A 26,470-nucleotide genomic window follows, 5' to 3' on the forward strand; every position below is an offset into this window, starting at 1 on the left:
TTCCAAAGTAAAAATAGCCGCTTTTATATCTTAACTTCAGCTTCATAAATGAAAGAAGGAAAATCAGTGAAGAGTTTGGAGTTTATTTGACTCATGAATGTGAGAGCAATTTAATCACATATGTTCAGCACATAATTTAAAAGCTTAAACAGTTGTATAACAGGACATTATATAGCTTCCAGTGTAAAACCATGCATTCGGAGTGGTTGGTCACTTGGTTGTGTTAATAGTCTGTTAGACAATTGTGCTTTGTGGGCAGTTACAGATGTATACTTAAAGATGAAGACGTCATGCAAACAGCCGTTAAGCTAATAAGCATTTCAGAGGTGGAAGCTTTGGACTCTGCCATCCTGCCTTAATATTATCATGTCTCATTATGTCTGACTTTTTGTGCAATTAAAAAACAATTCCAGAAACTGTGGGTTAATTTTTAAGATTGACTATGTGTATATCAGTTTCTCCCATCATTTTTACAGCGTTCAATTGCATATTAAAATATACATCGAAATATTTTGTGGCTGTATTTTATCAGTTCTTCAGCAAATTCTGTCAGAAGTAATTGATGCTCAGTTAATTGTTGTTTAAATCTGAGATTGAGAGATTTTTCTTAACCAAAGGTAATAGCGATATGGGGCAAAGGCGGCCTTATTGTTTTATTATTTCGCGAATGCAGATCCCCAGAGCCAAGCAATAGCCTCCTCATTTGCTGAATTTAAAGTGATTAGCCTGCCACTTAATCTGTAGAGGAGACACTCTTTGGTAATGTGCAGCATTGTTTGTGTGTCTCCACAAATTCATTGGGGATTTGTACGAGGCCGCAGTGGTGGAGGTTGGCTGCGCAGGGGCCCTGGCTTGTTCGGAACCTGTTTACCAAAGACCACTCTTGCTGAGGTAGTTCAAAGCCTGCCATTTGACAGATGGAGTGTGTCACAAGGAACTTGTTCATGACTTCCCGTGTTTCCATTCCTTGATCCAAAGACTGAATGCGAGTAGATCTTGCTCAGGAAGGTTGCTCCATATGGGCCGCCGAGATGGAAGGCAGGCAGTCGGTGGTTTGAATATGGCGGTATGGAGTGGTAAGTGAGGTGCAGCACGGATGGTTTCAACCAGCTTGTGGGTTTTCTTTCGGCGTCAGATATGTGGGAGAGTGACGTTTATGAGGACAGGAAGGCAGGGAGGGGATGTTGAGTGGAGGGTTCCAATTATCGTACGCATTGATGCATTCAGTCGAGTATCAACAAGGTGTGTGTGTGATGACCTATGCCAGACAGGTGCACAGTATTCTGCCACTCAGTATGATAGGGCAAATGCTGAGGTCCGGGGTGTTGTGGCAGCAATGCCCCACATAGATCCAGTAAGTTTGGTTAATAAGTTGTTTCTGCTTTTGACCTTTGCTGCTGTTTTCTTCCAGAGTCACTCCTAAGTATGTTGGGTTGGGATCATGCTTTAGTCTCTGACCATCCCTGTAGATACACAGTACTTTTTTGACACTGACATTGTAGAGGTGGAATACACTGGATATGGTTTCAAAGAGATTCACTGTGAGACGCCATGTGCTGCAGTAGTCCATCAATTTTGTAACGTCTTCGTTAAGGATCTCGTCCAGGGTGCAGAAGGATGGAGCTTGGATGGCACAACAGATGTCATCAGCATAGATGAACTTGTAAGATGTACTTGTTGGCAAGTCATATATTGAACAGCGTTGGGGCTAGCACTGAGCCCTGTGATCGTTCGTTGGCCAGTCTTCTCCATTCACTTCTCCCTTGTCCAAGGTTGATTCTAAATCATTTATTGCGAAGGAGCTTCATGGAGTTAGGTCACAGATAAGCCATCTCATTGAATGGTGGAACATGCGGAAGGCATAAGTGGACTACTTCTGTCCCTATTGTTTCGATCAGGTGAGGAGGGGTCGAAGGCTTCCCTGTTGTCCTCTCCTTGTTTGACCATAACTGAGTTTGTTCTTTTCAACCAGTGGATGTACTTACCAGTTCAGTGAGTGTTTTACCCTTTATGTGCTATGACCATAAAAGAACCAATTGGACAGGTTTTCTTGAGTTTATTGTTCTTAATGTCCGAACCCAATCTAAGTGAAAAAAACTACACTGCAACTTTCGCACTCACACACAAAAACACATACAAATAGGTTATAGAATGATGAAGAATACTTTGGGTTGGATTAGAGTCCAGAACAAGAAATAATAATATACAGTCTGTTGGGTCTGGTAATGCAGTTGTCTTCCGACTGAATTGGTGGTTCTGAAGTCTCTGACTGTTAGAGGTGCACTTGTAGCTGGTCCACCTGGTTCAGGGTTTTCTTGGAGACAGTGATATAGGTGGCTTTCTCCCCTGGGGTCTCTGTCTGTAGCAATGGTAGACTTGGATTTTCTGCAGGCAGACAGATTTTGAACTTGCAGTGTTATCTGGGAAAAGAGAGAGAGCCCAAGCCCCACCGGGGTCTTGCATGGGTTAGCTCCCAAAAGCTTGTCTGTCGTGTGTAACAAAAACTCTTAAGTTTTACACAGACTTGGGGAGGCTGACACATGGTGCTCTCAGTACCTTTTTTTTAATGAGCTCCAAAGTCTAAGACCCAAATCTCTCTTAGTTTGTATTGTATCAGTATTTACCCCCTGGAGGTACATCTCCACGAGTGAATGCTCCAAGATGGCTTTAAACGTCCTGCTAACGAAAGTGATACCGGATAATCTACTCAACTATGCAAGCCATCGTCCTTGATGGGAGCCTTGTTAGACATGCATCTCCAATTCAATGTCCTGGAATGTGAGGTATTTCACTGCAAATTGTGGTGGCCATCTTAGCTGCCAGCTTTTAAAATGTTTTCTGCAGGTTTCCAACCGATGAATTAAAAATCCTCATTCAGCATAGCATGTTTTCTTGACACTATGTTTATATGTTCCTAACTAACATTGAGTTAAAGAAACATGTTTACTGTCATAAGAGATTTGAAATAATTGCACTTAATATCGACAGGGTAAAAGCAGTATATTATTTCTCAGCAGAACCATGTCTTATTAGCATTGATACAGCACTTGTTTTCACTATCATATGAAATGCTCCTTTTTATAGTCATGTGACACAGTCACATACCAAAACATCATGGCCGTTATTCTTGTGGTTAGTTGCAGTGTTGGAAGATATAAAGTCTGTTGGGAACACTACAGCAGAAATGCTCTGGAAAAGGTGTAACAGTATTTATTTTAAAGAACAGGCAATGCCAGCGATTTAACATACTCTGGAGGTTTCAATGATGATAACAAAGCTCTACTTTTTCCTGACATCGGATGTCTGTCTGCCAAGTATATATATTTCCAGTGTTAAAGTAAAAATCTTCAGCCAGCTATCAATTGCAGCTTTCCTTTTTATCTTAATTGTAAACTAGAACTCAATCTTTAATTCACCACAAAGTGGAATATTTGGCCCAAACCATATTAACTATAGAAAAACAGTTTTTTGTTGTATGTTTATATTACACTATGTATATTTTGAAAAGAGAACCTTTTCAAAATGATGGCCATGAATATAAATCCACACTGATGAATCCGTTTTTATTGCTGCTTTGTTGAAACATTTTAGAAACTAAATCGCACAGTTGCAGTTTCTCCATTCGCACATCAAATCTTAGAATACATTTACGCATATATGTTTTGTCTTGCTCTTTCATTTCACTGCACAAAGACTCGTGAGTTTTTATGTTAACACTGGTACACCAACAACAAGTATGCACATGAGATAGGTGCATTATTTATATCTTTCTGGATAAATGGATTCAGCTTGGCTGTCACCAAAATCACTTCCCCGAAACACAGAATCTTCCATCATCAACATATACTTCTCCCACCTTCAAACACATAGTAGTCACTGACATGGCAGTCATCCAATTAAGTTTGTCACTCTGCCCTGTGCTGTCATGGAAACAAGGCCAAGCTACTTGGTGTAGGTGTGTTTGTGTGTATGTGTGGGGCTGCTCAATCCTGAATTGGTACAGATCCAAAATGGCAGGAATGACGGAATATTGTTTTTCTACTTTTTTGTTGAAGTTAATTTAAAAACAATGAAGTTTGTTTTCTAGTGATTGTCATTTATAAAATTGCTGTATTGGTGATCGACACAATAAGAGCGTTATTTGTTAAGATTGTCTTTCATGAGATTTAAATGAAGTATACATTAAGTGATTGGAGTTTAATATTGGATAAAAGTATCGAGCCAAATTAACAGCATATCAGGGCTAAAATAAGTATATCTGCATTGGGAACCTGAGCTAAGGAAGGGAGTCCATGTCTCATTATTCTTGGACTGTGGGGCTGGATATAAAATCGTTTGAATTGGCTGAGAAAGCCTGCAATTGCCCCTGTCAATTAAGAGCACTTCCAATTATCTACCAAGCCTTCATTCTTCTGTCATGTCCTGCGTCAGGGTAGCTCTGAAGTTAAGGAAATCATGCTGGTTGTAAAAAAATAAGTTGGATGGTTCACTTGTAAATAAAAATACTGAATCTCATAGCTAATGCCAATAATTAGCGCAAAGGTGCACATTTATCCAATTACTCCACACTTGGGTTATAATAATGTCAGGTAATAACAGCCATGACAAATATGCACTTTCTGAATATAGGCACGCTATGGAGGATGAAAATATAATGGGCAGTATTTCAAGTGTGAAACAAGCACCTATATATCCAATATGGGGCATGGTCATCCGATGTCAAAAGGGTACCCACCATATTGGATCAGGTGTTTCCATAGGCTTCTGGGGTATGTGTCGTAACTATTCAGAAAGCTCATCATATTATTAAAATAAGAACTTTACATTGGTTTTAATACCCTTCCATGAAATTTATCTGACTAATTATAAACTTGCTCAGCAAATCATTGTGCTAACAGTCGGTAAGGACGCAGCAAGAGTGCCCTCTGTACATGTTGTGAAATGCTTCTAATGCCAGTTTGCTGCACAGAGTGTCACCAGTGATTGGATCAATATTGTGCTGAAGAAATGACCTTCGTCATAAGAGCACATGAATCGCAATGCAACTGCTTCCTGTTTGTGGTCTGAAAGTGCTTCAGTGATCAGGCATTTAATGAATATCTTTAGGAGACGCTTCTTTACATTGTCCAAATTGAGAACCCTTACGTGCTCTTTCGACCATTGAGCAGCTGAATCGGCAATCCACTCACAAAAATAATTTTAAAAAGCTTTGCCAATGATTTTTTTGGGGCCAGAGGAACGTGAATGCTCAGCTTGCCTTCACAAAAATCTTCTCACCCCTGATAGTCACCACCATACCCAAGAGATTTCCTTCTTCAACTCCCCAACACTCCACTTTCATCTTTGCTGTGCAGAGGAGCCACTGGGTTCTTCCATGCCACAATCAGCCTCTCAGTGCTCATCCACACTGGCAGCTCACCGACATTACTGTAATGAGAGCCAGCCAGGAAAATGCGTTGGACCACACAGTGATGATGTTGGTCAGGCATGGTGGACACCCATTTGATTTACGCTGTAGTTGGAAAAAAAATCATGTCTTCTCCTGTCTCCTCTCCCTCCCCCACTTCATTATGCACTCCAACTAGAGGAGGCACTGCTGTCTGCCACATGGCTGTAACTACCAGCTTTGAGTATGCTTCCTGCCAATGACTTCCTGATGATTTCAAATTCTGAGCTTTCCACAAACTTTTGTGAAGTTGTAACCTGTACAGTGTATTCGTCAGGAGACCATCACTCAAGCATTGCTTTTACTCAGTTATTCTCACACAATAAATTTGTAAGGCGTAATATTCTACATACCAAAAATTCTAAATTATGTTATGTGTTGCACAAAAACTGTAGGGCGGGGTGGAGCCGCGGAGTATTGCGGCAGGGGTCAGAGGGCCCATCGCCAAGCCATCTTCCCGGGGGCAGGATAGGTCACCGACGGCTTTCCTGCCCAGAGGCCAGTTGAGGCCCTTAAGTGGCCTTTTAATGGTTACTTAAGGGCCTCTTCCCGCCATCACTGGGGTCTCACAAGTGGGAGGGCGGGGGCGTGCCTCCACCATGTGGGGAGGTCACCTTATAACACGAGGCGCACTCCCTGCGGGCTTGGAGGGGTTCCTCTTCCGTCGTCCATGGGGACCCCGCTGGGAGCCACTTCACCACCCCTGACCTGCCCCAGGACCCGTTTCCCCTGTACTGCACGACCATCCCCTCACTGCGGCTTTCCGTACTGGTCCTAGCAACCCTGCCTCACCTACCTCTGGTCTGGGGTTCCACCGCTGGGCTTGGTCTGAGGCCTCTGTAGTACCGGCAACGGCCACTGTTCCCAGCCCTCGATTGGCTGGCAGCTCTTGGAGGTGAGATCCCCTTCAAAGGGAAGGGGATCTCGGCTCAAGACCAAAGGATCACTATGGGGGAGGAGCAGGCAGGAAAAAGCAGACGCGGGGTTCACCCCGTCTTTTCAGCCTGGTGCTGGAGCCCCCACCTCCTACACAAACTCAGCCCTAGGAGCTTTTTTTTAAATAAGGACTTGCAGGAGTATTGATATGATTAATGGCATAACATTCTGGTGTACTGAATCACTGATCTTTATCGGTGACAAGACTACTTTTTCATTTTTAAGTTATTTCCAACTTTGCTTACCATTTTTAAAGGTTCATTTCTTCCCAACATCCAACTATGTTACCTTAAAATGATGCTAGGAAGTGAGAACAAGCTGATGATGTTCACTCCTTCTCAATACTTCCACACAGTGAGACACCTAAGACTGGGAACTCAGCAACTTGAGCAATATGCTCAGATCCAAGCTTCACTGCCGCTATGTGCTCATCCTGAACATGCTGCATTGCATGTCCCTTTAAAATAAAATCATCACATCAAAAGAAAAAATGAAATCAGGGTGTGACACTACAACACAATCACTACAGTCTTGGTACTTGAGCAGCTTCAGAGGTGGATCAGAGACATGTTCACAGTGGACAAACTGGAGTGGAGGTTAACTTTACACAGGGCTGTATAGACTGTCTGTCAGTGTGCTGTTGGACTAAAATCGCTGTCTTGATGTGAGCACTTGCAATTGATTAATTAGTTTAGATGAAAACAAAAATCTTCCCTATTAACATGTACAGTAATATAAAAATCATCAGCCAACTGATGCAACTTCAAACCATGACTACCATTTTGTCCCAGTCTAAAACTTGTTTTTCATATTTTTGCTTTCAGACAGTGCTATTCTTTTTTCTGCCATTAACACTCTATGCTTTGTCTTTTACTCCAGCAATTACTACTCCCTTTACCTTTTAGTCCATGACATTTTTGTCATTTAATCTCTCCTGCCCTCCGCCCTCTCTCAGACCTTCCCTTTTGTTCTTCTCCACCCCTCCTCCCCCCTACCCACCACCTCCCCGCTTTCACTTGCTGGAAGCCTGTTAAATATCTAGCCTTTGCCAATTCTGATGAATGGTCACAGACCTGAAACATTAACTCTGTTTCTGTTTCCACAGATACTGCCAGACCTTCTGTGTATTTCCAGCACTTTCTGTTTTATATTGATCAAATAAGCTTACAGTTCTGCACTATTTTTGTCAGATTATTATTTAATTAACTTCTGTGATGTTTAACCATGTAGACTTCTTATCAAAGTTACTGGTTGGCATCCTTCCATCTACGAAAGATGATGGACATGCAGCAAACAATCCATTTAGGTGGGGTGTCTTCTCTTGGTGCACCTTTGCTGATGGCTGTGAAGGCTAAAATACTTGAGAGTAAGATTTTGCCACAGGTGCTTCATGTGAAGCTGCCAAGTGACACTGAGTTGTTGTTTTTGATGTTGGCACCTGTTGCCAAGATGCTGTAGCCACTGGTGGTCATGGTAGTGCACGCCTTTCCACAGAATGTGTTGCCATTTCCCTCTTGCCAGCTAGTCTCTCCCAGGTGTGACAGTCGACATTTAGGGCCTTCATGTCACGCTTGCAAGCATCCTTGAAGCAAAATTTTGGGTGCCCCAATAGTCGTCTGGCCCTGGCTACCTCACCATATAGAAGTTCTTTGGGTATGCGACCGTCTTCCATCTGCGGATGTATCGGATCCGCCGAAGCTGCCTTTGTTTGATTAGTGCTAACACACTTGGGAGCTCTGCCTTTGAGAGGACTATCGCACGTGATTTTCTTCTGCCACGATATACCTATAATGCGCCGCAGACAGCGAAGATGAATATTATTGAGCTTCTTTTCCTGGTAGCTGTAAGTTGCCCATGTTTCACAGCCAAAATACAGGCCTTATCAACCATCACCAATCTGACCCTTATCAAAATTAAAGGCCATGCAAGTAAAAGGGCGGTGGCAGCATGGATACAAAATTGGCTAACGGACGGAAAGCAGACAGTCATGCCGAATAGTTGTTTTTCAGCCTGGAGCTAAGTATTGTTACGACATCAGTCAGATCGCTAACATGAAAAATATGAGACATGAGCCCCCCCAGACCAATTTCAAGAATTACACGACAAGATTTCACGTTTTAAGACTTAATATAATAACTAAACTAAAATAAATCCCCAATTAACTGAATAGTATTTTGTGAGTAGTTGATGTCCCAAATTACAAAGAAAGGTATTTTCTTTACTTAATAAAATACTTGAAAACCTCACATCACACTTATATGTTACACAGTCATTTTTGATGGTGAAATCCTGTGAGGTTAGACGTCCCAAACTCCAAGTAGCAATGGGTTGGATCTCCCAGATGTTTCAAAATGTAATGTCCTCTTCGCTCACTTCTCCGAGCACCTCCGACCTGAATAAAGCATTCTTTGGTAATCCTGCTGGTCTTCTACTTTTCCTCAAGCTTCAACTTTCGAAACAGATTCAATTCTTCACACCCTGTTGCTGTATCCGGCTTCTGAGAGCAGGTGTTTCCCCCACCTCCCTCTCTCTCTCTTGAGCTGCTGCTGCTAGTTGTCTTCCCTTCTTACAGCCTGCTGTGAGGCTGCAAGCACTGAGTGCCCTTCTTATGGCCTGTCTGCCTTCAGAAAATCCATTAAATTTATCTGAACTCTGAAGTCAATAACTTAGTGTCCTGCTCCAATATGCAGAGTCCAGAAGTCTGGTTTCACAGAGCCACTTGGGTCTTCCATTATTGCCAGGTGTTAGCACCTGCCGGCTACATTTGCAACTTCTGAATTACTGCCTCTTTGTTTTATGACCCGAAAGTCTGGGCAGACAAAATCCATTGTTCTTCAGGTGTTAGCCCTACAGTTTCTGTTTTTCAAAACAAAGTCTTTAATCTGTGTTCTGTGTTGCCTGGCAACCAAGGCTTCTATCTTGTCCTTTCAGAGAGTGGATGTGAGGTCACCTGACCTTCCAGACTCCACCTTGAACTTTTAAAAATCACAATTTTTAAAACATAATCATGTTACAAGGTCCAGCATTCAGAACAGTATACAGTGGTATAACCCATGGGTAAGGGCCCCTGCTCTTTTTGATGTATATTATTGACATGACTTGGGTATACAGATCATAATTTCAAAATTCAGAAATATAGTAAACAATGAAGAGTACAGTTACAGACTTCAGGAGGATATAGACAGACTGGTAGAATGGGCAGTCTCATGACAGATGAAATTTAATGCAGAGCAGTGTGATGTGATACATTTTAGTAGGAAGAATGAGAAGAGGCAGTGGGAGGTAAATAGTACAATTTTAAAGGGAGTGTCAGAACAGAGAGAACTGGGGGTGTATGCACAATAATCTTTGAATGTGGCAGGAAAAGTTGTAAAGGCTATTAAAAAGATCATATGGGATTATTGTATTTATTAATATAAGAATCGAGTACAAAAGCAAGGATGTTATACTTTACCAAGGAAGAAAATGCAATCCAGGTAATGTTGAAAGAGGAGGCAAGTCAGACACTTGGAGGGGTTTAAAATTGATAAAGAGGAAGTATTAGATAGGCTGTCTGTACTTAAAGTAGATGAGATGCATCCAAGGATACTGAGGGAAGTGAGGGTGGAAATCGCAGAGGCACTGGCCATAATTCCGTAGACTCAGGAATGGTGCCAGAGGACTGGAGAATTGCAAACGTTGCACCCTTCAAAAAAGGGTGTAAAGATAAGCCCTGCAACTACAAGCCAGTCAGTTTAACTTCGATGGTGGGAAAACTTCTAGAAAAAAAAATTCGGGACAAAATCAATAGTCACGTGAACAAATGTGAGTTAATTAAGGAAAGCCAGCATGGATTTCCTGAGGGAAAATCATGTTTAATTAACTTGCTGGAGTTTTTTGAGGAGATAACAGAGAGGGTTGATGAGGGCAATGCTGTTGATACAGTGTACTTGGACTTTCAAAAGGCATTTGATACAGTGCCACACAACAGACTTGTGAGCAAACTTGTAGCTCGTGGAATAAAAGGGATGGTAGCAACATGGATGCGAAATTGGCTGAGTGATAGGAAACAAAGAGTAGTGGTTAATGGATGTTTTTCGGGCTGGAGGAAGGTTTGTAGTGGAGTTCCCCAGGGATCAGTGTTGGGACCCTTGCTTTTCCTGATATATATTAATGATCTCGACCTTGGTGTACAGGGCACAATTTCAAAGTTTGCAGATGATAGGAAACTTGGAAGCATTCTGAACTGTGAAGAGGATAGTGTAGAACTTCAAAAGGACATAGACAGGTTGGTGGAATGGGCAGACAGGTGGCAGATGAAGGTCATTGCAGAGAAATGTGAGGTGATTCATTTTGGTTGGAAGAACATGGAGAGACAGGATAGAATAAAGGGCATAATTCTAAAGTGGGTGCAGGAGCAGAGAGACCTGAGTGTATATGTGCATAAGTCATTAAAGGTGGCAGGACAGGTTGAGAGAGCAGTTAATAAAGCAGACAGTATCCTGGGCTTTATTAATAGGGGCATAGAGTACAAGAGCAAAGAAGTTATGTTGAACTTGTACAATTCGCCAGATCGGCCTCAGCTGGAGTATTGCGTCCAATTCTGGGCACCTCACTTGAGGAAAGACGTGAGGGCATTGGAGAGAGTACAGAAAAGATTCACAAGAGTGGTTCCAGGGATGAGGAATTTCAGGAATGAAGATAGATTGGAGAAGTTTTAGGACTGTTATCCATGGAGAAGAGAAGGCTGAGAGGTGATTTGATAGAGGTATTTAAAATCGTGAGGGGTCTGGAGAGTAGATAGAGAAACTGTTCCCACTCAAGAATGTGAGGGCACAGATTTATAGTATTTGGTAAGAGAAGCAAAAGTGACATGAGAAAAACTTTTTCACACAGCGAGTGGTTAAGGTCTGGAATGCACTGCCTGAGAAAGTGGTGGAGACACAATTGAAGCATTCAAAAGGGAACTGGACAGTTATATGAAAAGGAAGAATGTGCAGAGTTATGGGGAGATGGCAGGGGAGTGGGACTGAGTGAATTTCTCTTTCAGAAAGCCAGTGTGGATACGATGGGCCGAATGGCCTCCTTCTGTGTTGTAACAATTCTGTGATCTCTTACATCATCATGGTAGGAGCTATTCTTTACACTCTCTCAGGAGCAACCCTTTCAGACCCTTATACTGCAGAACTTATCCTTAGAGCAGAGAAGGTTAAGAAAAGATTTGATTGAGGTGTCAAAATCATCTGAGGAGAAACAGTTTCCAATGGCAGAAGGCTTGTAATCAGAGGACACAGTTTTAAAGTGATTGGCAAAAGAACGAGATGGGACAAATTGTTGTGATCTGGAATGCGCTGCCTGAAAGGGTGGTGGAAGCAGATTCCGTGGTAATATTCAAAAGAGGAATGATTTGGAAAATGGAAATTGGGGGAAAAATAGAAAACTTGCTGGGTTCACTGTCCAAATTCTGTTATAACCAGATTAAATTTTGTATGACGAAGTCCAGTGTGTATTCCACAAGGTGCTTTTGTCGGAATCTTTTTTTGTTTTACTTTGTTTTAAATTAGATATCTATTTGCTTAACTTGCTCTCTACAGCGTGTGTTTTGTATCCTATTGTAATACTCCCATCTGCTTTTGCATGATGTCTAAAATTTTCTTTCCAAGTGAAAATTTAACTGCCTTTTTTTTTCTTAGCGGAGGGGTCAATAACCAGGGAGCATAGATTTAAGATGAAGGGCAGGAGGTTCAGAGGGGATTTGTGGAAAAAATTTTTATTCAGAAGGGGATTGGAATCTGGAACACAGCCTGAAGGGGTGGTAGAGGCAGGAACCATCACAACATTTAATAAGTACTTCGATGAGCACTTGAAACACCACAGCATACAAGGCTACAGGCCAAGTGCTAGAAAATGGGATTAGAATAGATAGGTGCTTGGTGGCCAGCATGGACACGATGGGCTGAAGGGCCTGTTTCTGTGCTGTATAACTCTATGACTCTGTGACTAGAGTTGAATAAATACTTGTTGGTGAAAATATTTACAGGGCTAAGGGGAAAGAGGAGGGTATTGAAATTAATTGGATAGCTCTACCAAAGAGCTAGCAGAGACATGATGTGTCGAATGGCACCCTCTGTGCTCTATCATTCTGTGATTCTATAAAAGCCATTATTAATAATAATTGGTGAACAGCCGGAGCTGTCCCGTCATGGGATGTTACAGAGGTGTTGGCCTCTTGTCCAAGCTGTTGGATGAAAGAATTTGCATTTATGTAGCACCTTTCACAATCTCAGGATGTCCCAAAGCCCTTTAGGATGAAGTATTTTTGAAGTGTAATCACTGTTGTAATTGAGGAAATGTGGCAGCCATTTTGAACACAGCACACATTCACAAACAGCAGTGTGATATGAACCAGATGATTTCTCATAGTGATTCTGGTTGAGAGATAAATATTGGCCAGGACATCAGGGAGAACTCCCCTGCTGTTCTCCAAACTAGTGCTATGGATCTTTTACAGCCACCTGAGAGGGCAGACTGGCTCCTATAAATCTTATCATCCTAAAGACGGCTTCTCTGGCAATTCCACACTCCCTCAATACTGCACTTGGAGTGCCAGCCTCCATTTTGTGCTCAAGTCTCTGCAGTGAGACTTGAAACCACAATCCTCAAACTCCGATGAGGGTCCTACTGCTGAGCTTTTGACACTGTGAGAAGGTGTTGCGGAATCAAGCACTACTGATGGAATTATGAGAAAGGGCAGCAGAGAGATTGAATTGAACACGAGTACTTAATGCAATAAGATGCACAATCTGACAGAGACTTCCCTTCACAGACTTCAGCCTTGATTGTTGCCCATTTAAAAGCTGAAGCTGAACAGTTCATTAGCTGAGGATCTACAGGACAGTTGGAATGAAAAAGCGTTGGAGAAATCTGCTTGGTTGATGCAGCACTACTATATATATTTGCTGAGGGAAAATCAAATAGGATATGATTAAAGCTATTCATTTTGACATTCTCTGGCTTTTAACTTTGCGCTGTTATGGCAGCAAGCTTTTAAAACACTAATGTACATTGTTAGAAGAAAGATACAACAACTTATGATAAGAATTTTGCTGGATGGGGTGTCCTCCATTTTATTGTGAGGGGTCGTTTGATACTTCAATTTATTCACCTATTCAAGAAGCTATTTGTGAACTGTATCTTCAGCAAAGATATACAATGCTAAGTTAGACTGAGTTATCAGCAACTTTTTTGACTTTCCGATCCTGTAATTTCTATTTTTTCCTCAGGTAAAATTCTGCAATTAGCAATTTCCAAAAAAATAAGTTTTGAGACTTTTTCAAAAGTCATGTATGCTTTTAATTTAATTTCTTTGTTAACTGCATCAAAATTCTGATCACAACCCTGCTCTGGACAAAGATGAGAATGCTGCATTTTATACCGTGCTGTATTTGCAGCTAGCAACTGTTGCAGCTCCATGTCCCATCTCATATGGTTGCCAAATACCACTGACATGCTACTCATTTACTGTACGGCATACTAGTTTGATGGTGTGCTGCTTGTAACATGACAAATCTTTCTGACCTTACAAAACATAAAGCCCTTGTCTACATTTGAAGATGCCATCTCGCATATTTTTGGGCCAGAGGGTTTAGAGGGCGAGGGTGAATTCAGAGGCCTTGTTTACAATGATGATCCTGATGGTATGTTGGTTCTTCTGTCTGTACTCTGCTGATGTTCATGACAATCTGAGGGATGTATTTTGCCTTTGTCTCCGAGGAGCCAATCTTGCACTATACTGGCACAGTATAATTGAACTTAGAATGAAGGCATCATGACTGCTTCCTGGGAAACTGACATTTACTTGCTTGTTCTTATTTTTGAGAGTCACCGACAACCTATGTAATGATGGAGTGGAAACCCTTGCAGTTCTGAAGGCAAAGAAATTGTGTGCAGGAGCCAATAATATCATAGGTGACATCCTAAATTTTGGGGAATCGTGCCATGCGAGAAAATGCAATGTCTTCTCATCAGCACATTACTCACCTTCGTATTATAACTGTGACCTTCAAATTAATTGATGTTGTTGATGTCCTCTGTACTGATGTCGTGAAACTTCCACTTTTTGACCCCAAGTTCACAGACATTATGAAGCCCTCACCATTTTCTGACAATTTCCTTACCCTTTTCAAAATCTGTCATCACTTAATTTTTTAAAAACTCACCTTCTGCATCTCTAAAGCCCAATCTCCAATCTACTAATTCTCTTCATTGCCCCTCTCTTCCAGAATTTCTTATTGGAGTCCTTCAGACCCAATCTTTACTCTTCCTGCAGCATTAGGCCACTCTAGTCAAAAAGCCTTCTCTGTGATTGTGGCTTTTTCCCATCTTCACCATGTTGGCCATTTAATTTCTTCACCACCTCTGTGTGCTGATTGATCTGCATGCAACACTTACTTGCAGTTCCACTCTTGCCTGCCTCAGTTCAGTCACCATTTCCTCAATGACCTCTCCTTCCATAGCTGCATGACCATCGTTGGCAGGTCCAGAGCTCAAACCTTGGACTCCTATTTTCCATTATATCTCTTACCTTGCAGGTCAGTTTCTACATATAGGCCGATGACACCTAATTCTACCACTATTGATCGCATGTTTGACATTCAGGCTTAAGTGAGTTGGCATTTTCTTCAGGTCAATATTGACATTCCAAACCAATATTGACATTCTGCAGCACCTGGATGACTTTGATTCCAAATCCATCAACTTCCCTAGCTAAATCAAGTGTTATGTACACTTAGTGTTCTCTTTGATCCTGAGTTGAGGTTTTTATTCCACACTTGATCTACTGTCATTATCATATTCATCCAGCTGAATTGGGAATTGCTTAGTTTGCCCAGCTGACTTTTCACAGAGGTTCCACATGCCACCTTTTGGTGCTGTTCCACATACCCTATAACACTTCCATTTTAAGATTGCTGCAGCTTTTTTGATGAGCTGTTGTTCGGGACTCCAGAATGTGCAAACACAAAGTACACACTTTTTCTCTTCCACACACCATTCCTGTGCCATGGGAAATATATCATTATTGATTCTCGAATTGTGCAATTAATCTTGTCCGTAGTTGGACAGTTCAACCTATTTGTACAAAATTTGGATGGATACAAATCTTTGAGTGAATTATTTTTGCTTACAGAGCCCTGTCTAGCAAAGAAAAATCAGAACAATGCAGTTAAAAACAAATGACGACCAGATTTTCCTTCAAGGTGCCAAAAACAATTGAAGTTCCTACCTCAAAACAGTGATCTCTTTAAATATGTCTGTGACAGCTTCAGTCCGTTGTGGCATACTTGTCATAGTTATAGGGGTATTTGTTCCTCCTCCACAACAAAGGAAGAACCTCTTTGTGACATGTGTATGAACTTAGTGTTTCTTCATGTATGTAAAGTGTGTAAGTAAAGTTTAGAAATTGGAATTTTTAATGTTGACTGAAATTACAAACAACTTTTCAGGATTGCTTCTTCAACTCAGTTCTGCTTAATTTGTGCTGATAGGAGGTTTTAGAAGGAAAAGGGACCTTGATTATTACCTATTATTCTTACCAGAAGATTGCAAAACAAATGTAAAATGTGCTGAGTATCAACTCTGTATGGCAACTGTGGAGGAGATTGATAGAATTCCAGAGGATGTGGACAGATTAAGACATGGGTTGAGAAAGAGATGAATTTTAATGCTGATAAGTGTCAGGCAAAATATACAAATTGAAACATATACACAGTGTGCAGTGGCAAATTTGAGAACCTTTAAGCATTCAATGAAATGACAGAATTCGCTGAGTTGCACAGGTTTCGAAGTAGCTTTGTACAGTGGGCTTGCACCCACTGTGAATGAAGCTAAAATTCTTCACATTAATTTTACTTGGAACTTTAAAAGATTATCACTGGTATCTGGACTGTATTTGATCTCAGCCCCTTGGTTAAAGGATAGTCTTGTAACCTTTTGATTTGTTGATATGCACTTGACTATGAAGGTGAGAAGTGTGATTCTGAATTTCTGAAGTAATGTTATGGGAATTTGCTTTACACCCCAGGCTATTCAGTTTCATTTCTTTCCCTGCAGAATTCTTTTGAGTAATGTAGTATACATCAGACATACCCAGATTTTGGTTTCCACACAAATTTGTGTGTGCATCAAAAAGGATATACATGTAAACATGCCAATATATGACTATTGTCAGCATTAGGAGACAAGTGCTTAGTGCTCTCAAAATGACATTCTTCTGTCTGTTATTGTGATGCAGTTAAAAGAATCGATGGCTTTATTAAGATAGCAGATAGAGGAATATCATATTAACTTACGAAGAGTTTGCTGCTAAGAACAGTAATTGTAAACTACAACATACATCTCTGTGTCCAATCTGCACAAAGATATACATTCTCCCTGACAAATACTATGTTCCTACCCATCATTCTGAAATAAAGGTTATATGATGAAATGGTATTTATGTGAGATCACATTGCTGCAAAAGGTAACTTGAAACCAAAGTACAAGGGGAAGTACCGATTGTGTGCTACATATATCCCATGGGAAATGCCATGTACCTACCATGATTTTGGCAGCAGAATAAATAAAGCATGTACAGATGTTTTCCCTACCTGCTTGTACTTGTCTGTGACAGCGAATGTGACAGTGCAGATTTCATCATTAGAATTGTTACATATTCATTCACATACAGCCACAACTTTTTAATATTATCTTGTCAGTTAGATTATTGAGGCTTCGAGATAAACTGGAGGAAACCTTTTCTTCAATTCTTTCATAGGATGTGGGCATTGTTGGCAAGTCCAGCATTTGTTGCCAATCCCTAATTGCCCTTGACAACTGAATAACTTGCCAGGCCATTTCAGAGAGTACTAAAGAATCAACCATATTGCTGAGAGTCTGGAGTCACATATAGGCCAGACAAGGAAAGAACAACAGATTTTCTTCCCTCGTGGACACAAATGAACCAGATGCGTTTTTATGACAAACAATGACAGCTTCATGGCACTGTTACTGAGAGCTTTCAATTCCAGATTTTTTATTCATGAATTGAATTTAAGTTCCACCAGCAGCTGTGGTGAGATTGGAACCCAGGTCCCCAGGGCATTAGCCTGGGCCTCTAGATTATGATTCCAATGACATATCCACTATACCACCATTGACCCCAGATCCTAATTGGGCCATACCATTGTAAAATGATTTCAAGTCCCACTTCAGGAACTGAGTGCTGCACTGTTGGAGGTGCCACTTACAAATGAGTTGTTAAACTGAGGCTAGATCTGCCTCCTCAGGTGGATGGCACTATTTCAAAGAAGAGCAGGGGAGATATTTATCCCTCAATCAACATCACAAAAACAGATTATCTGATTATTATCACATTGCTGTTTGTGGGGTCTTGCTGTACGCAAATTGGCCGCCACTTTTCCTGAATTACAGCAGTGACTACACTTCAAAAGTACTTGAATGGCTGGAAAGCTCTTTCAGGCATCTGGTGGTCGTAAAAAGGTCGAAATAAATGCAAGTCTTTTTTCTTTTTCTTTTTGCTGTGCATTCCCTCACTTCAAATGCCCCCCTATACCCCTTCCCACTCTGTATGTTAAATCACAGCTGTGGCTCTTAGAATGGGTTTCCATTGACTCACACTCTCTGCAAATTTCAGATCTTATTTACTTTTCCCATCAATACTATTATTTGTCAACACTCTCCCCTTCCAAATCAAGAATCTACAAAATGCTCAGTAGCTGTTACGGAGCTGCTTTTGATCTTTGAGACATCTGCGCACTCAAAGTCTGACACGTGACAGTTTTGTGTTCCTACCTGAGCATTATTAACCAGCAAATCTTGCACAAACAAGCACATTGCCTTGTCTCTCAACATCACTACACCGCTCCCCACCCCCCTGCCCCTCCCGACCCTGCTCTCATGCCCACATGTATGTCCTTGGCCTGTTGCAGTGTTCCACTGAACATCTATGCAAGCTCGAGGAAAAGAACCTCATTTTCCAATTGGGCACTCTACAGCCTTCCGGACTGAACAAATTTCAGAGCATGACTGGCCCTTTTTCATTCTGATTTTATTTTTTATCCCTTTTGTTACCATGTGCCTGCCTTAAATTGGGGTTTTTGTGTTTCTTCTTTTCGCTAGGGCTATTCATTGTTCTGTCATTCATACTCTCTGCACTAATACTTTGTTTTTCATCACACCATTAGCACTTTGCCTTTGCCCCATGACCTCCTTGTCAGTTAATCTCTCCGGTCCTTTATCCTATCACACACCTTCCCTTTTGTTCTCTTTCCCCCCCAACCCCCGCTTTACTTGCTTAAAACCTATTACATTTCAAACCTTTTCCAGTTCTGATGAAAGGTCACAGACCTGAAACATTAACTCTGCTTCTCTCTCCACAGATGCTGCTTGACCTGCTGAGTATATCCAGCACTTTCCGTTTTTATTATATCTATTTGGTACTTGCTACCACACTGTAAATCCAAAGATAAAGCTACGGGGACCTGATTAGATTAGATTAGATTAGAGATACAGCACTGAAACAGGCCCTTCGGCCCACCGAGTCTGTGCCGAACATCAACCACCCATTTATACTTTTTTTTTTAGAATTAGAATATTACAGCGCAGTACAGGCCCTTCGGCCCTCGATGTTGCGCCGATCATCTGACCTACACTATTCCATTTACATCCATATGTCTATCCAATGACCACTTAAATGCCCTTAAAGTTGGCGAGTCTACTACTGTTGCAGGCAGGGCGTTCCACGCCCCTACTACTCTCTGCGTAAAGAAACTACCTCTGACATCTGTCCTATATCTTTCACCCCTCAACTTAAAGCTATGTCCCCTCGTGTTTGCCATCCTCATCCGAGGAAAAAGACTCTCACTATCCACCCTATCTAACCCTCTGATTATCTTGTATGTCTCTATTAAGTCACCTCTCCTCCTCCTTCTCTCTAACGAAAACAACCCCAAGTCCCTCAGCCTTTCCTCGTAAGACCTTCCTTCCATACCAGGCAACATCCTAGTAAATCTCCTCTGCACCCTTTCCAAAGCTTCGACATCCTTCCTATAATGCGGTGACCAGAACTGCACGCAATACTCCAGGTGCGGCCTCACCAGAGTTTTGTACAGCTGCATCATGACCCCGTGGCTCTGAAACTCGATCCCCCTACTAATAAAGGCTAACACACCATATGCCTTCTTAACAGCCCTATTAACCTGGGTAGCAACTTTCAGGGATTTATGTACCTGGATACCAAGATCTCTCTGCTCATCTACACTACCAAGAATCTTCCCATTAGCCCAGTACTCTGCATTGCTGTTACTCCTTCCAAAGTGAATCACCTCACACTTCTCCGCATTAAACTCCATTTGCCATCTCTCAGCCCAGCTCTGCAGCCTATCTATGTCCCTCTGTACCCTACAACACCCTTCGACACTATCCACAACTCCACCGACCTTCGTGTCATCCGCAAATTTACTAACCCACCCTTCTACACCCTCATCCAGGTCGTTTATAAAAATGACAAACAGCAGTGGCCCCAAAACAGAACCTTGCGGTACACCACTAGTAACTAAACTCCAGGATGAACATTTGCCATCAACCACCACCCTCTGTCTTCTTTCAGCTAGCCAATTTCTGATCCAAAGCTCTAAATCACCTTCAACCCCATACTTGCGTATTTTCTGCAATAGCCTAATCCTACACTAATCCCATATTCCTACCAAACATCCCCACCCGTCCTTATATGTCCCTACCACCTACCTATACTAGTGACAATTTATAATGGCCAATTTACCTATCAACCTGCAAGTCTTTTGGCTGTGGGAGGAAACCGGAGCACCCGGAGGAAACCCACGCAGACACAGGGAGAACTTGCAAACTCCACACAGGCAGTACCCGGAATCGAACCCGGGTCCCTGGAGCTGTGAGGCTGCGGTGCTAACCACTGCGCCACTGGATATTTGCAGTTCTTTGATAGGAACATTAATCTGAGATTTAGGGGTGGATGGAACTGATTTGACAGATCTCACCATTGGGTAGGAAAAGATGTCTTGATGAGCAGTGTGAAAGATGCAGGTAAATAGTTATTGTTTTTCAGAAATAAATTCTCAATGGCAAGCGAATCTCTCAAGATGTGCATGAAAATGTGAGAGGTTTAAATGTGCATGCCAGTTAACATGTTTTTTGAAGACTGAGGATAAATTTGATCTTGTGTAATTGTGTAAAATGGGTGCTGGCGAATTGGGATCTGTTTCACATCTCTCCTCATGTTCAGTTAAGTCAATTGAAGTAAAAATCAAGAGAGATGTAAAATGGGCTGCCAATTCGCCAACACCCATTTCACAGTATCACACAAAGTCACAGTCCATGTTCCCTCTGGTGAAATCAATGTATAAATGCATTTATATTTGCGAATATGAGGAAGAAGGAAGAGACTCAGTTTTCTACCTTTGTCCTCAAGTTTATTATTCTTCAGCCCTGGTTTAAATATTATTTTGCTTGTGGGGTACTGGTGATGTATTTCATATAATATTGGTGGTGATGTATTTGGTTGACACACTATCTTTCACATCAATGATTTGGGTTTCAATCCAGAGCAGACTGCAGTCTGATTTTAAGGATCCTATATGGAATGAGTAGAGCAGACTCAAACCAATTCGTGTCACTCCGCAGCAGAAATTTGCGTGCAATTTGGTACATTTTGCCAGTGTTGCTCCAGAAGCTGTGAGGATGGTTGACCTGAGAAGTGGCGATTTTAGGAGTGGTAATCTGCATTGGGCTTAGGCTCTTTGTTGAGTCAGGAAATAGGGAGTTGTACTCTGTAGCTGTATTCACTACCTAAGATTGTCATAGAATGGCGAGCCAGATCAACAAGCCTTCACTCTCAGAGGCCATTTCAGGGTTAGGGAATCCGGTGTTAGATTCCGGGGAAAATCTGAATAACTTGTTGGATATTTATTGTTTGAAGCTGTGCAATACTATTCGATCAAGAAGCTTCAAGAGTAATTTTTAGTCTCTCATATCCTTCATATTTTCCACTGACAGGGTGCAAATCTACGTCAAGGAGTGGTTCAAGGCACAGTACTCACAGGTAAGTGTTCATTGATCACCACCCCCTTTTTGTGCTGTTTTCCACCCCCATCACAGCCACTCACCCCTACACATCCACCTTCAGCTGAGAGTAGGAAGCTGGCACAAACACTCCTCCAGTCCTATGACACAAGTATTGCTCAGTGATTTAGTCAGAAGAGGAGGTGTGCTTATTAATTCTCACAGAAGAGGGAGAATAACTAAGGCTGTTCACAGTGATCTTAAAGGTATATCCTGCCACTGATACTTTCTCCTGTTAAAAGTAGCCATCGAGTAAATTTTACTTGCCTGAAGTCTTTCAGAATGCCTCCTTTTACATATGAATAAAACTGAAAATAAATTCATTGACTCACACGAAGTACAATTATATTTGGAAAGGTGAAATTGAGGACACTGAAAATGCCTTTTTCCAATGCACCAAAAACCCAACAGCACATAGCTTGTTCATATTCTTGAAACACATGCTCTAACTGCTGGTATAAATGCAACAACTGGGTCTGAGCCATATGCCTTATGCCACCCAATTTACATGGTGACCTTAGTTTGAAATTCTTAGCAGTCTGAAATACACCAATAAACAGCATCAAGGCTATGTTTGAGCCTGCTGCACTGCAGCATTCAAAGACTGGAAAGAACTACTCAAACTCACCAGTTGATGCATGTTCACTGCAGGGTGCCAAACCTGTTTCTTTCTTTTATTTCACAGGATGTTAGTGTCACTGGCTAGGCCAGCATTAATTGCCATCCCTAATTGCCCTTGAGAAGGTTGTGATGAGCCGCCTTCTTGAACCGCTGTAGTCCATGTGGTGTAGGTACACCAACAGAGCTGTTAGGAAAGGAATGGCGATATAGTTCCAAGTCAGGATGGTGTGTGGCTTGGAGGGAAACTTGCAGGTGGTGGTGTTCCCATGCATCTGCTGCCTTTGTCCTTCTAAGTGGGTTTGGAAGGTGCTGTCGAAGGAGCCTTGGTGAGTTGCTACAGTGCATCTGCACGCTGCTGCCACTGTGCATCAGTCGTGGAGAGAGTGAATGTTGAATGTGGTAGATGGGGTGCCAATCAAGCAGGCTGCTTTGACCTGGTTGGTGTCAAGCTTCTTGAGTGTTGTTGGAGCCGCATTCATCCAGGACAGTATTCCATCACACTCCTGACTTGTTCCTTTTAGATGGTGGACAGGCTTTGGGGAGGCAGGAGATGGGTTACTCGCCACAGAATTCCCAGCCTCTGAGCTGCTCTTGCAGCCACAGTACTTATATGGCTAGTCCAGTTCAGTTTCTGGTCAATGGTAACCCCCCCAGGAAGTTGATGGAAGGGGATTCAGTGATGGTAATGCCATTGAATGTCAAGGGGAGATGGTTGGATGCTCTCTTGTTGGAGAGTCATTGCATGGCACTTGTGTGGCGCAAATGTGACTTGCCACTTAACAGCCCAAGCCTGAATGTTGTCCAGGTCTTGCTGCATATGGACACGGACTGCTTCAGAATCTGAGGAGCCGCGAATGGTACTGAACATTGTACAATCATCAGCGAACATCCCCACTTCTGACCTTATGCTGGAGAGAAAGTCATTGATGAAGCAGCTGAAGATGGTTGGGCCTAGGACACGACCCTAAGGGACTCCCGAAGTGATGTCCTGGGACTGAGATGATTTACCTCAACAACCACAACCTTCTTCCTTTGTGCTCGGTATGACTCCAACCATCGGAGAGTGTTCCCCCTGATTCCTGTTGACTCCAGTTTTGCTGGGGCTCCTTGATTCCACACTTGGTCAGATGCTGCCTTGGTGTCAAGGGCAGTCACTCTCACCTCACCTCTGGAGTTCAGCTCTTTTGTCCATGGTTGGACCAAAGCTGTAATGAGGTCAGGAGCTGAGTGGCCCAGGTGGAACCCAAACTGAGCGTCAGTGAGCAGGTTATTGCTAAGCAAGTGCTGCTTGATAGCATTGTCGACAACACCGTCTATCACTTTACTGATGATGCCAAAAGACATGCAGGTTGGTAGGTAAATTGGCCATTATAAATTGCCCCTAGTATAGATAGGTGGTAGGGAAATATAGGGACAGGTGGGGATGTGGTACGAATATGGGATTAGTGTAGGATTAGTATAAATGGGTGGTTGATGGTCGGCACAGACTCGGTGGGCTGAAGGGCCTGTTTCAGTGCTGTATCTCTAAACAAACATAAACATTGAGAGTAGACTAATGGGGCAGTAATTGGCCAGGTTGGATTTGTCCTGCTTTTTGTCTACAGGACATACCTGGGCAATTTTCCACTTTGTCGGTTAGATGCCACTGTTGTAGCTGTACTAGAACAGCTTGGCTAGGGGCACAGCTAGTTCTGGAACATAAGTCTTCAGTCCACTTGCCGGAATGTTGTTAGGGGCAATAGCCTTTGCGTTATCCAGTGCCTTCAGCCGTTTCTTGATAACACGCAGAATGAATTGAATTGGCTGAAGACTGGCATCTGTGATGCTGTGATGGCTGAAGATGGTTGCAGATGCTTCAGCCTTGTCTTTTGCTCTGATATGCTGGGCTCCCCCAGCATTGAGAGTGGGGATATTTGTGGAGCCTCCTCCTCTTCCTGTTAGTTGCTTAATTGTCCATACCAGTCACGACTGGATGTGGCAGGACTGCAGAGCTTAGATCTGATCTGATGGTTGTGGGATCGCTTAGCCCTGTTTATCGCATGTTGCTTCCACTGTTTGGCATGCAAGTAGTTCTGTGTTGAAGCTTCACTGGACCGATACCTCATTTTTAGGTGTGCCTGGTGCTGCTCCTGCACTCTTCATTGAACCAGGGTTGATCACCCTGCTTGTTGGTAATGGTAGAGTGGAGGATATGCCGGACCATGAGGTTATAGACCTCTGTCGAATACATTTCTGCTGCTGCTGATAGTCCACAGTGCCTCATGGATGCCCAGTTTTGAGTTGCTAGATCTGTTCAAAATCTATCCCATTTAGCACACAACACGATGGTGAGAATCTTCAATCTGAGGATAGGACTTCATCTCCTCAAGGACTGTGCAGTGGTCACTCCTCCCAATACTGTCATGGACAGATGCATCTGCGACAGGTAAATTGGCGAGGATGAGGTCAAGTAGGTTTTACCCTCTTGTTGGTTCGCTCACCACCTGCTGCAGACCCAGTCGAGCAGTTATGTCCTTTCGGACACGGGCATTTCTGTCAGTAGTGGTGCAACCGAGCTATTCTTGATAATGGACATTGAAGTCCCCACCCAGAATACATTCTGTTCCCTTGCTACCCTCAGTTGTTCTTCCAGTTGGTGTTCAACATGAGAAGAACTGATTGATCAGCCGACAGGGGGTGGGGGGGGGCGGCACGGGTGCGGTAGGTGGTATCAGCAGGAGGCTTCCTTACCCATGTTTGACCTCATGCCATGAGACTTCATGGGGTACGGGGTCAATGTTGAGGACTCCCAGAACAACACCCTCCTAACTGTACACCATTGTGCTGCCACCTCTGGTGGGTCTGTCCTACCAATGGGACAGGACATACCCAGGAATGGTGATGGCGGTGTTTGGAACATTGTCTGTATGGTATGATTCCGTGTGTATGACTATGCCATGCTGTTGCTTGACTAGTCTGTGGGACAGCTCTCCCAATTTTGGCGCAAGCCCTCAGATGTTAGTAAGGAGGACTTTGCAGGGTCAACAGGACTGGGTGTACCTTTGTGGTTTCTGGTGCCTAGGTCGATGCCGGGTTATCCGTCCGGTTTCATTTCTTTTAGACTTTTCTCTCGTGGTTTGGTACAACTGAGTGGCTTGCTGGGCCATTTCAGAGGGCATTTAAGAATCAACCGCATCGCTGTGGGTCTGGAGTCACAGGTCAGACCAGGTAGGTTCCTTCACAAAAGGACATGAGTGAACCAGATGGATTTTTACGACTATCGACAATGGTTTCATAGTCACCATTACTGAGACTAGCTTTTTTTTTTCAATTCCAGATTTATTAATTGAATTTAAATTCCACCAGCTGCCATGGTGGGATTTGAACCTGTGTCCCCAAGGCATTAGTCTAGTCCAGTGACATCACCACCAAACCATCACCTTCCTTCTTCCTGCACATAAAGATAATGGCTGGAATTTTATCCGGGCGGCGGGAGTCTTGACATCTGGAAAAAGCGATGCTGAGAACCCAGGGTCGCCTCTTCTGTGGGAGGCCCGCCGAATCAAGTGCCAATTAGCCACTTAACTGGACAGCAGGGGGCTTTCCACAGGATCAAGGACCCTGGCGACAGAAGTCCCACCCGCGGAGGTGGTGGCTGCTGCTGGTGGAGCACCCACCCAAGGCCCAGAAGCGCCGCTGGACCCAGGCCACAGGTAGGGCGGGAGAGGTCTCGCAGTTTGGAGGTTGTGGGGGGAGGAAGGTGTAGGGGGCGTCGGTCGTGGGGAAGCGGGGTCAGTAGCAAGGACAGAGGGCGTGGCTCTCAGAGGGCCCACCTTCCCGATGCCGGGTCCCTCGTTCAGGCACTAAGTGTCTTTTAACAAGGGATCGCCCACCCCCCCCCCCCCACCTCACCACTCCTGGAGCTGGCAAGCAGCCTGCCATGCTTCTGGTGTGGCGACAGGGCTGCCTGCTGCACAGCTAATTGCAACGGCGGCAGGATAAGGCCCTTAAGTGAGCATTAATTCCCCAGTTAAGGGCCTCAATTGGCGGTGGGGAGCGAAGGCTGTTCACAGGCCTTCTTGCCCTGGACTTAATTTTGGCCTCCAAATCCGCCATGGGGGAGAGCGTAAAATTCCCCCCAGTGGGTACAAATTCACCACGAGATGTCACATTTAGTGCATTTGGCCAATTCGTTCAACTTCATTTTATTGAATGCTAACAAAACACTCCTCCAGTTTCTTTTCACATCGTACTGCACTTACCTCAGGCTTGCACAGAAGCTTTTCTGCACCAGCAATTTGGTGGTATTAACTATGAGAACACTGCAGTCTTACAATGATCATACTTCTGTTAATG

The 26,470-nt window shown here is 43.0% G+C and overlaps 1 protein-coding gene across 9 annotated transcripts in view; it reads left to right on the plus strand.

The window, feature by feature from the left end:
• The window catches only part of LOC137357193 (phosphatidylethanolamine-binding protein 4), a 485,084-nt gene that overhangs the window by 282,931 nt on the left and 175,683 nt on the right, over positions 1-26,470 (plus strand). For 6 of the 9 annotated variants that reach the window (XR_010971151.1, XR_010971152.1, XR_010971150.1 and 3 more), the window contains one exon: positions 21,449-21,494. The exons of the other annotated variants lie outside the window; for them this stretch is intronic. Coding sequence is in view for 2 of the 6 variants with exons in the window: in XM_068023338.1 (XP_067879439.1) it covers positions 21,449-21,494 (46 nt within the window). In the remaining 4 variants the exon portion in view is untranslated. The remainder of the gene's footprint in view (positions 1-21,448; positions 21,495-26,470) is intronic. 9 annotated transcript variants of the gene reach the window in all.

The sequence above is a fragment of the Heterodontus francisci genome, chromosome 47 (assembly GCF_036365525.1).
Source record: "Heterodontus francisci isolate sHetFra1 chromosome 47, sHetFra1.hap1, whole genome shotgun sequence".
Taxonomy (NCBI): Eukaryota; Metazoa; Chordata; class Chondrichthyes; order Heterodontiformes; family Heterodontidae; genus Heterodontus; species Heterodontus francisci.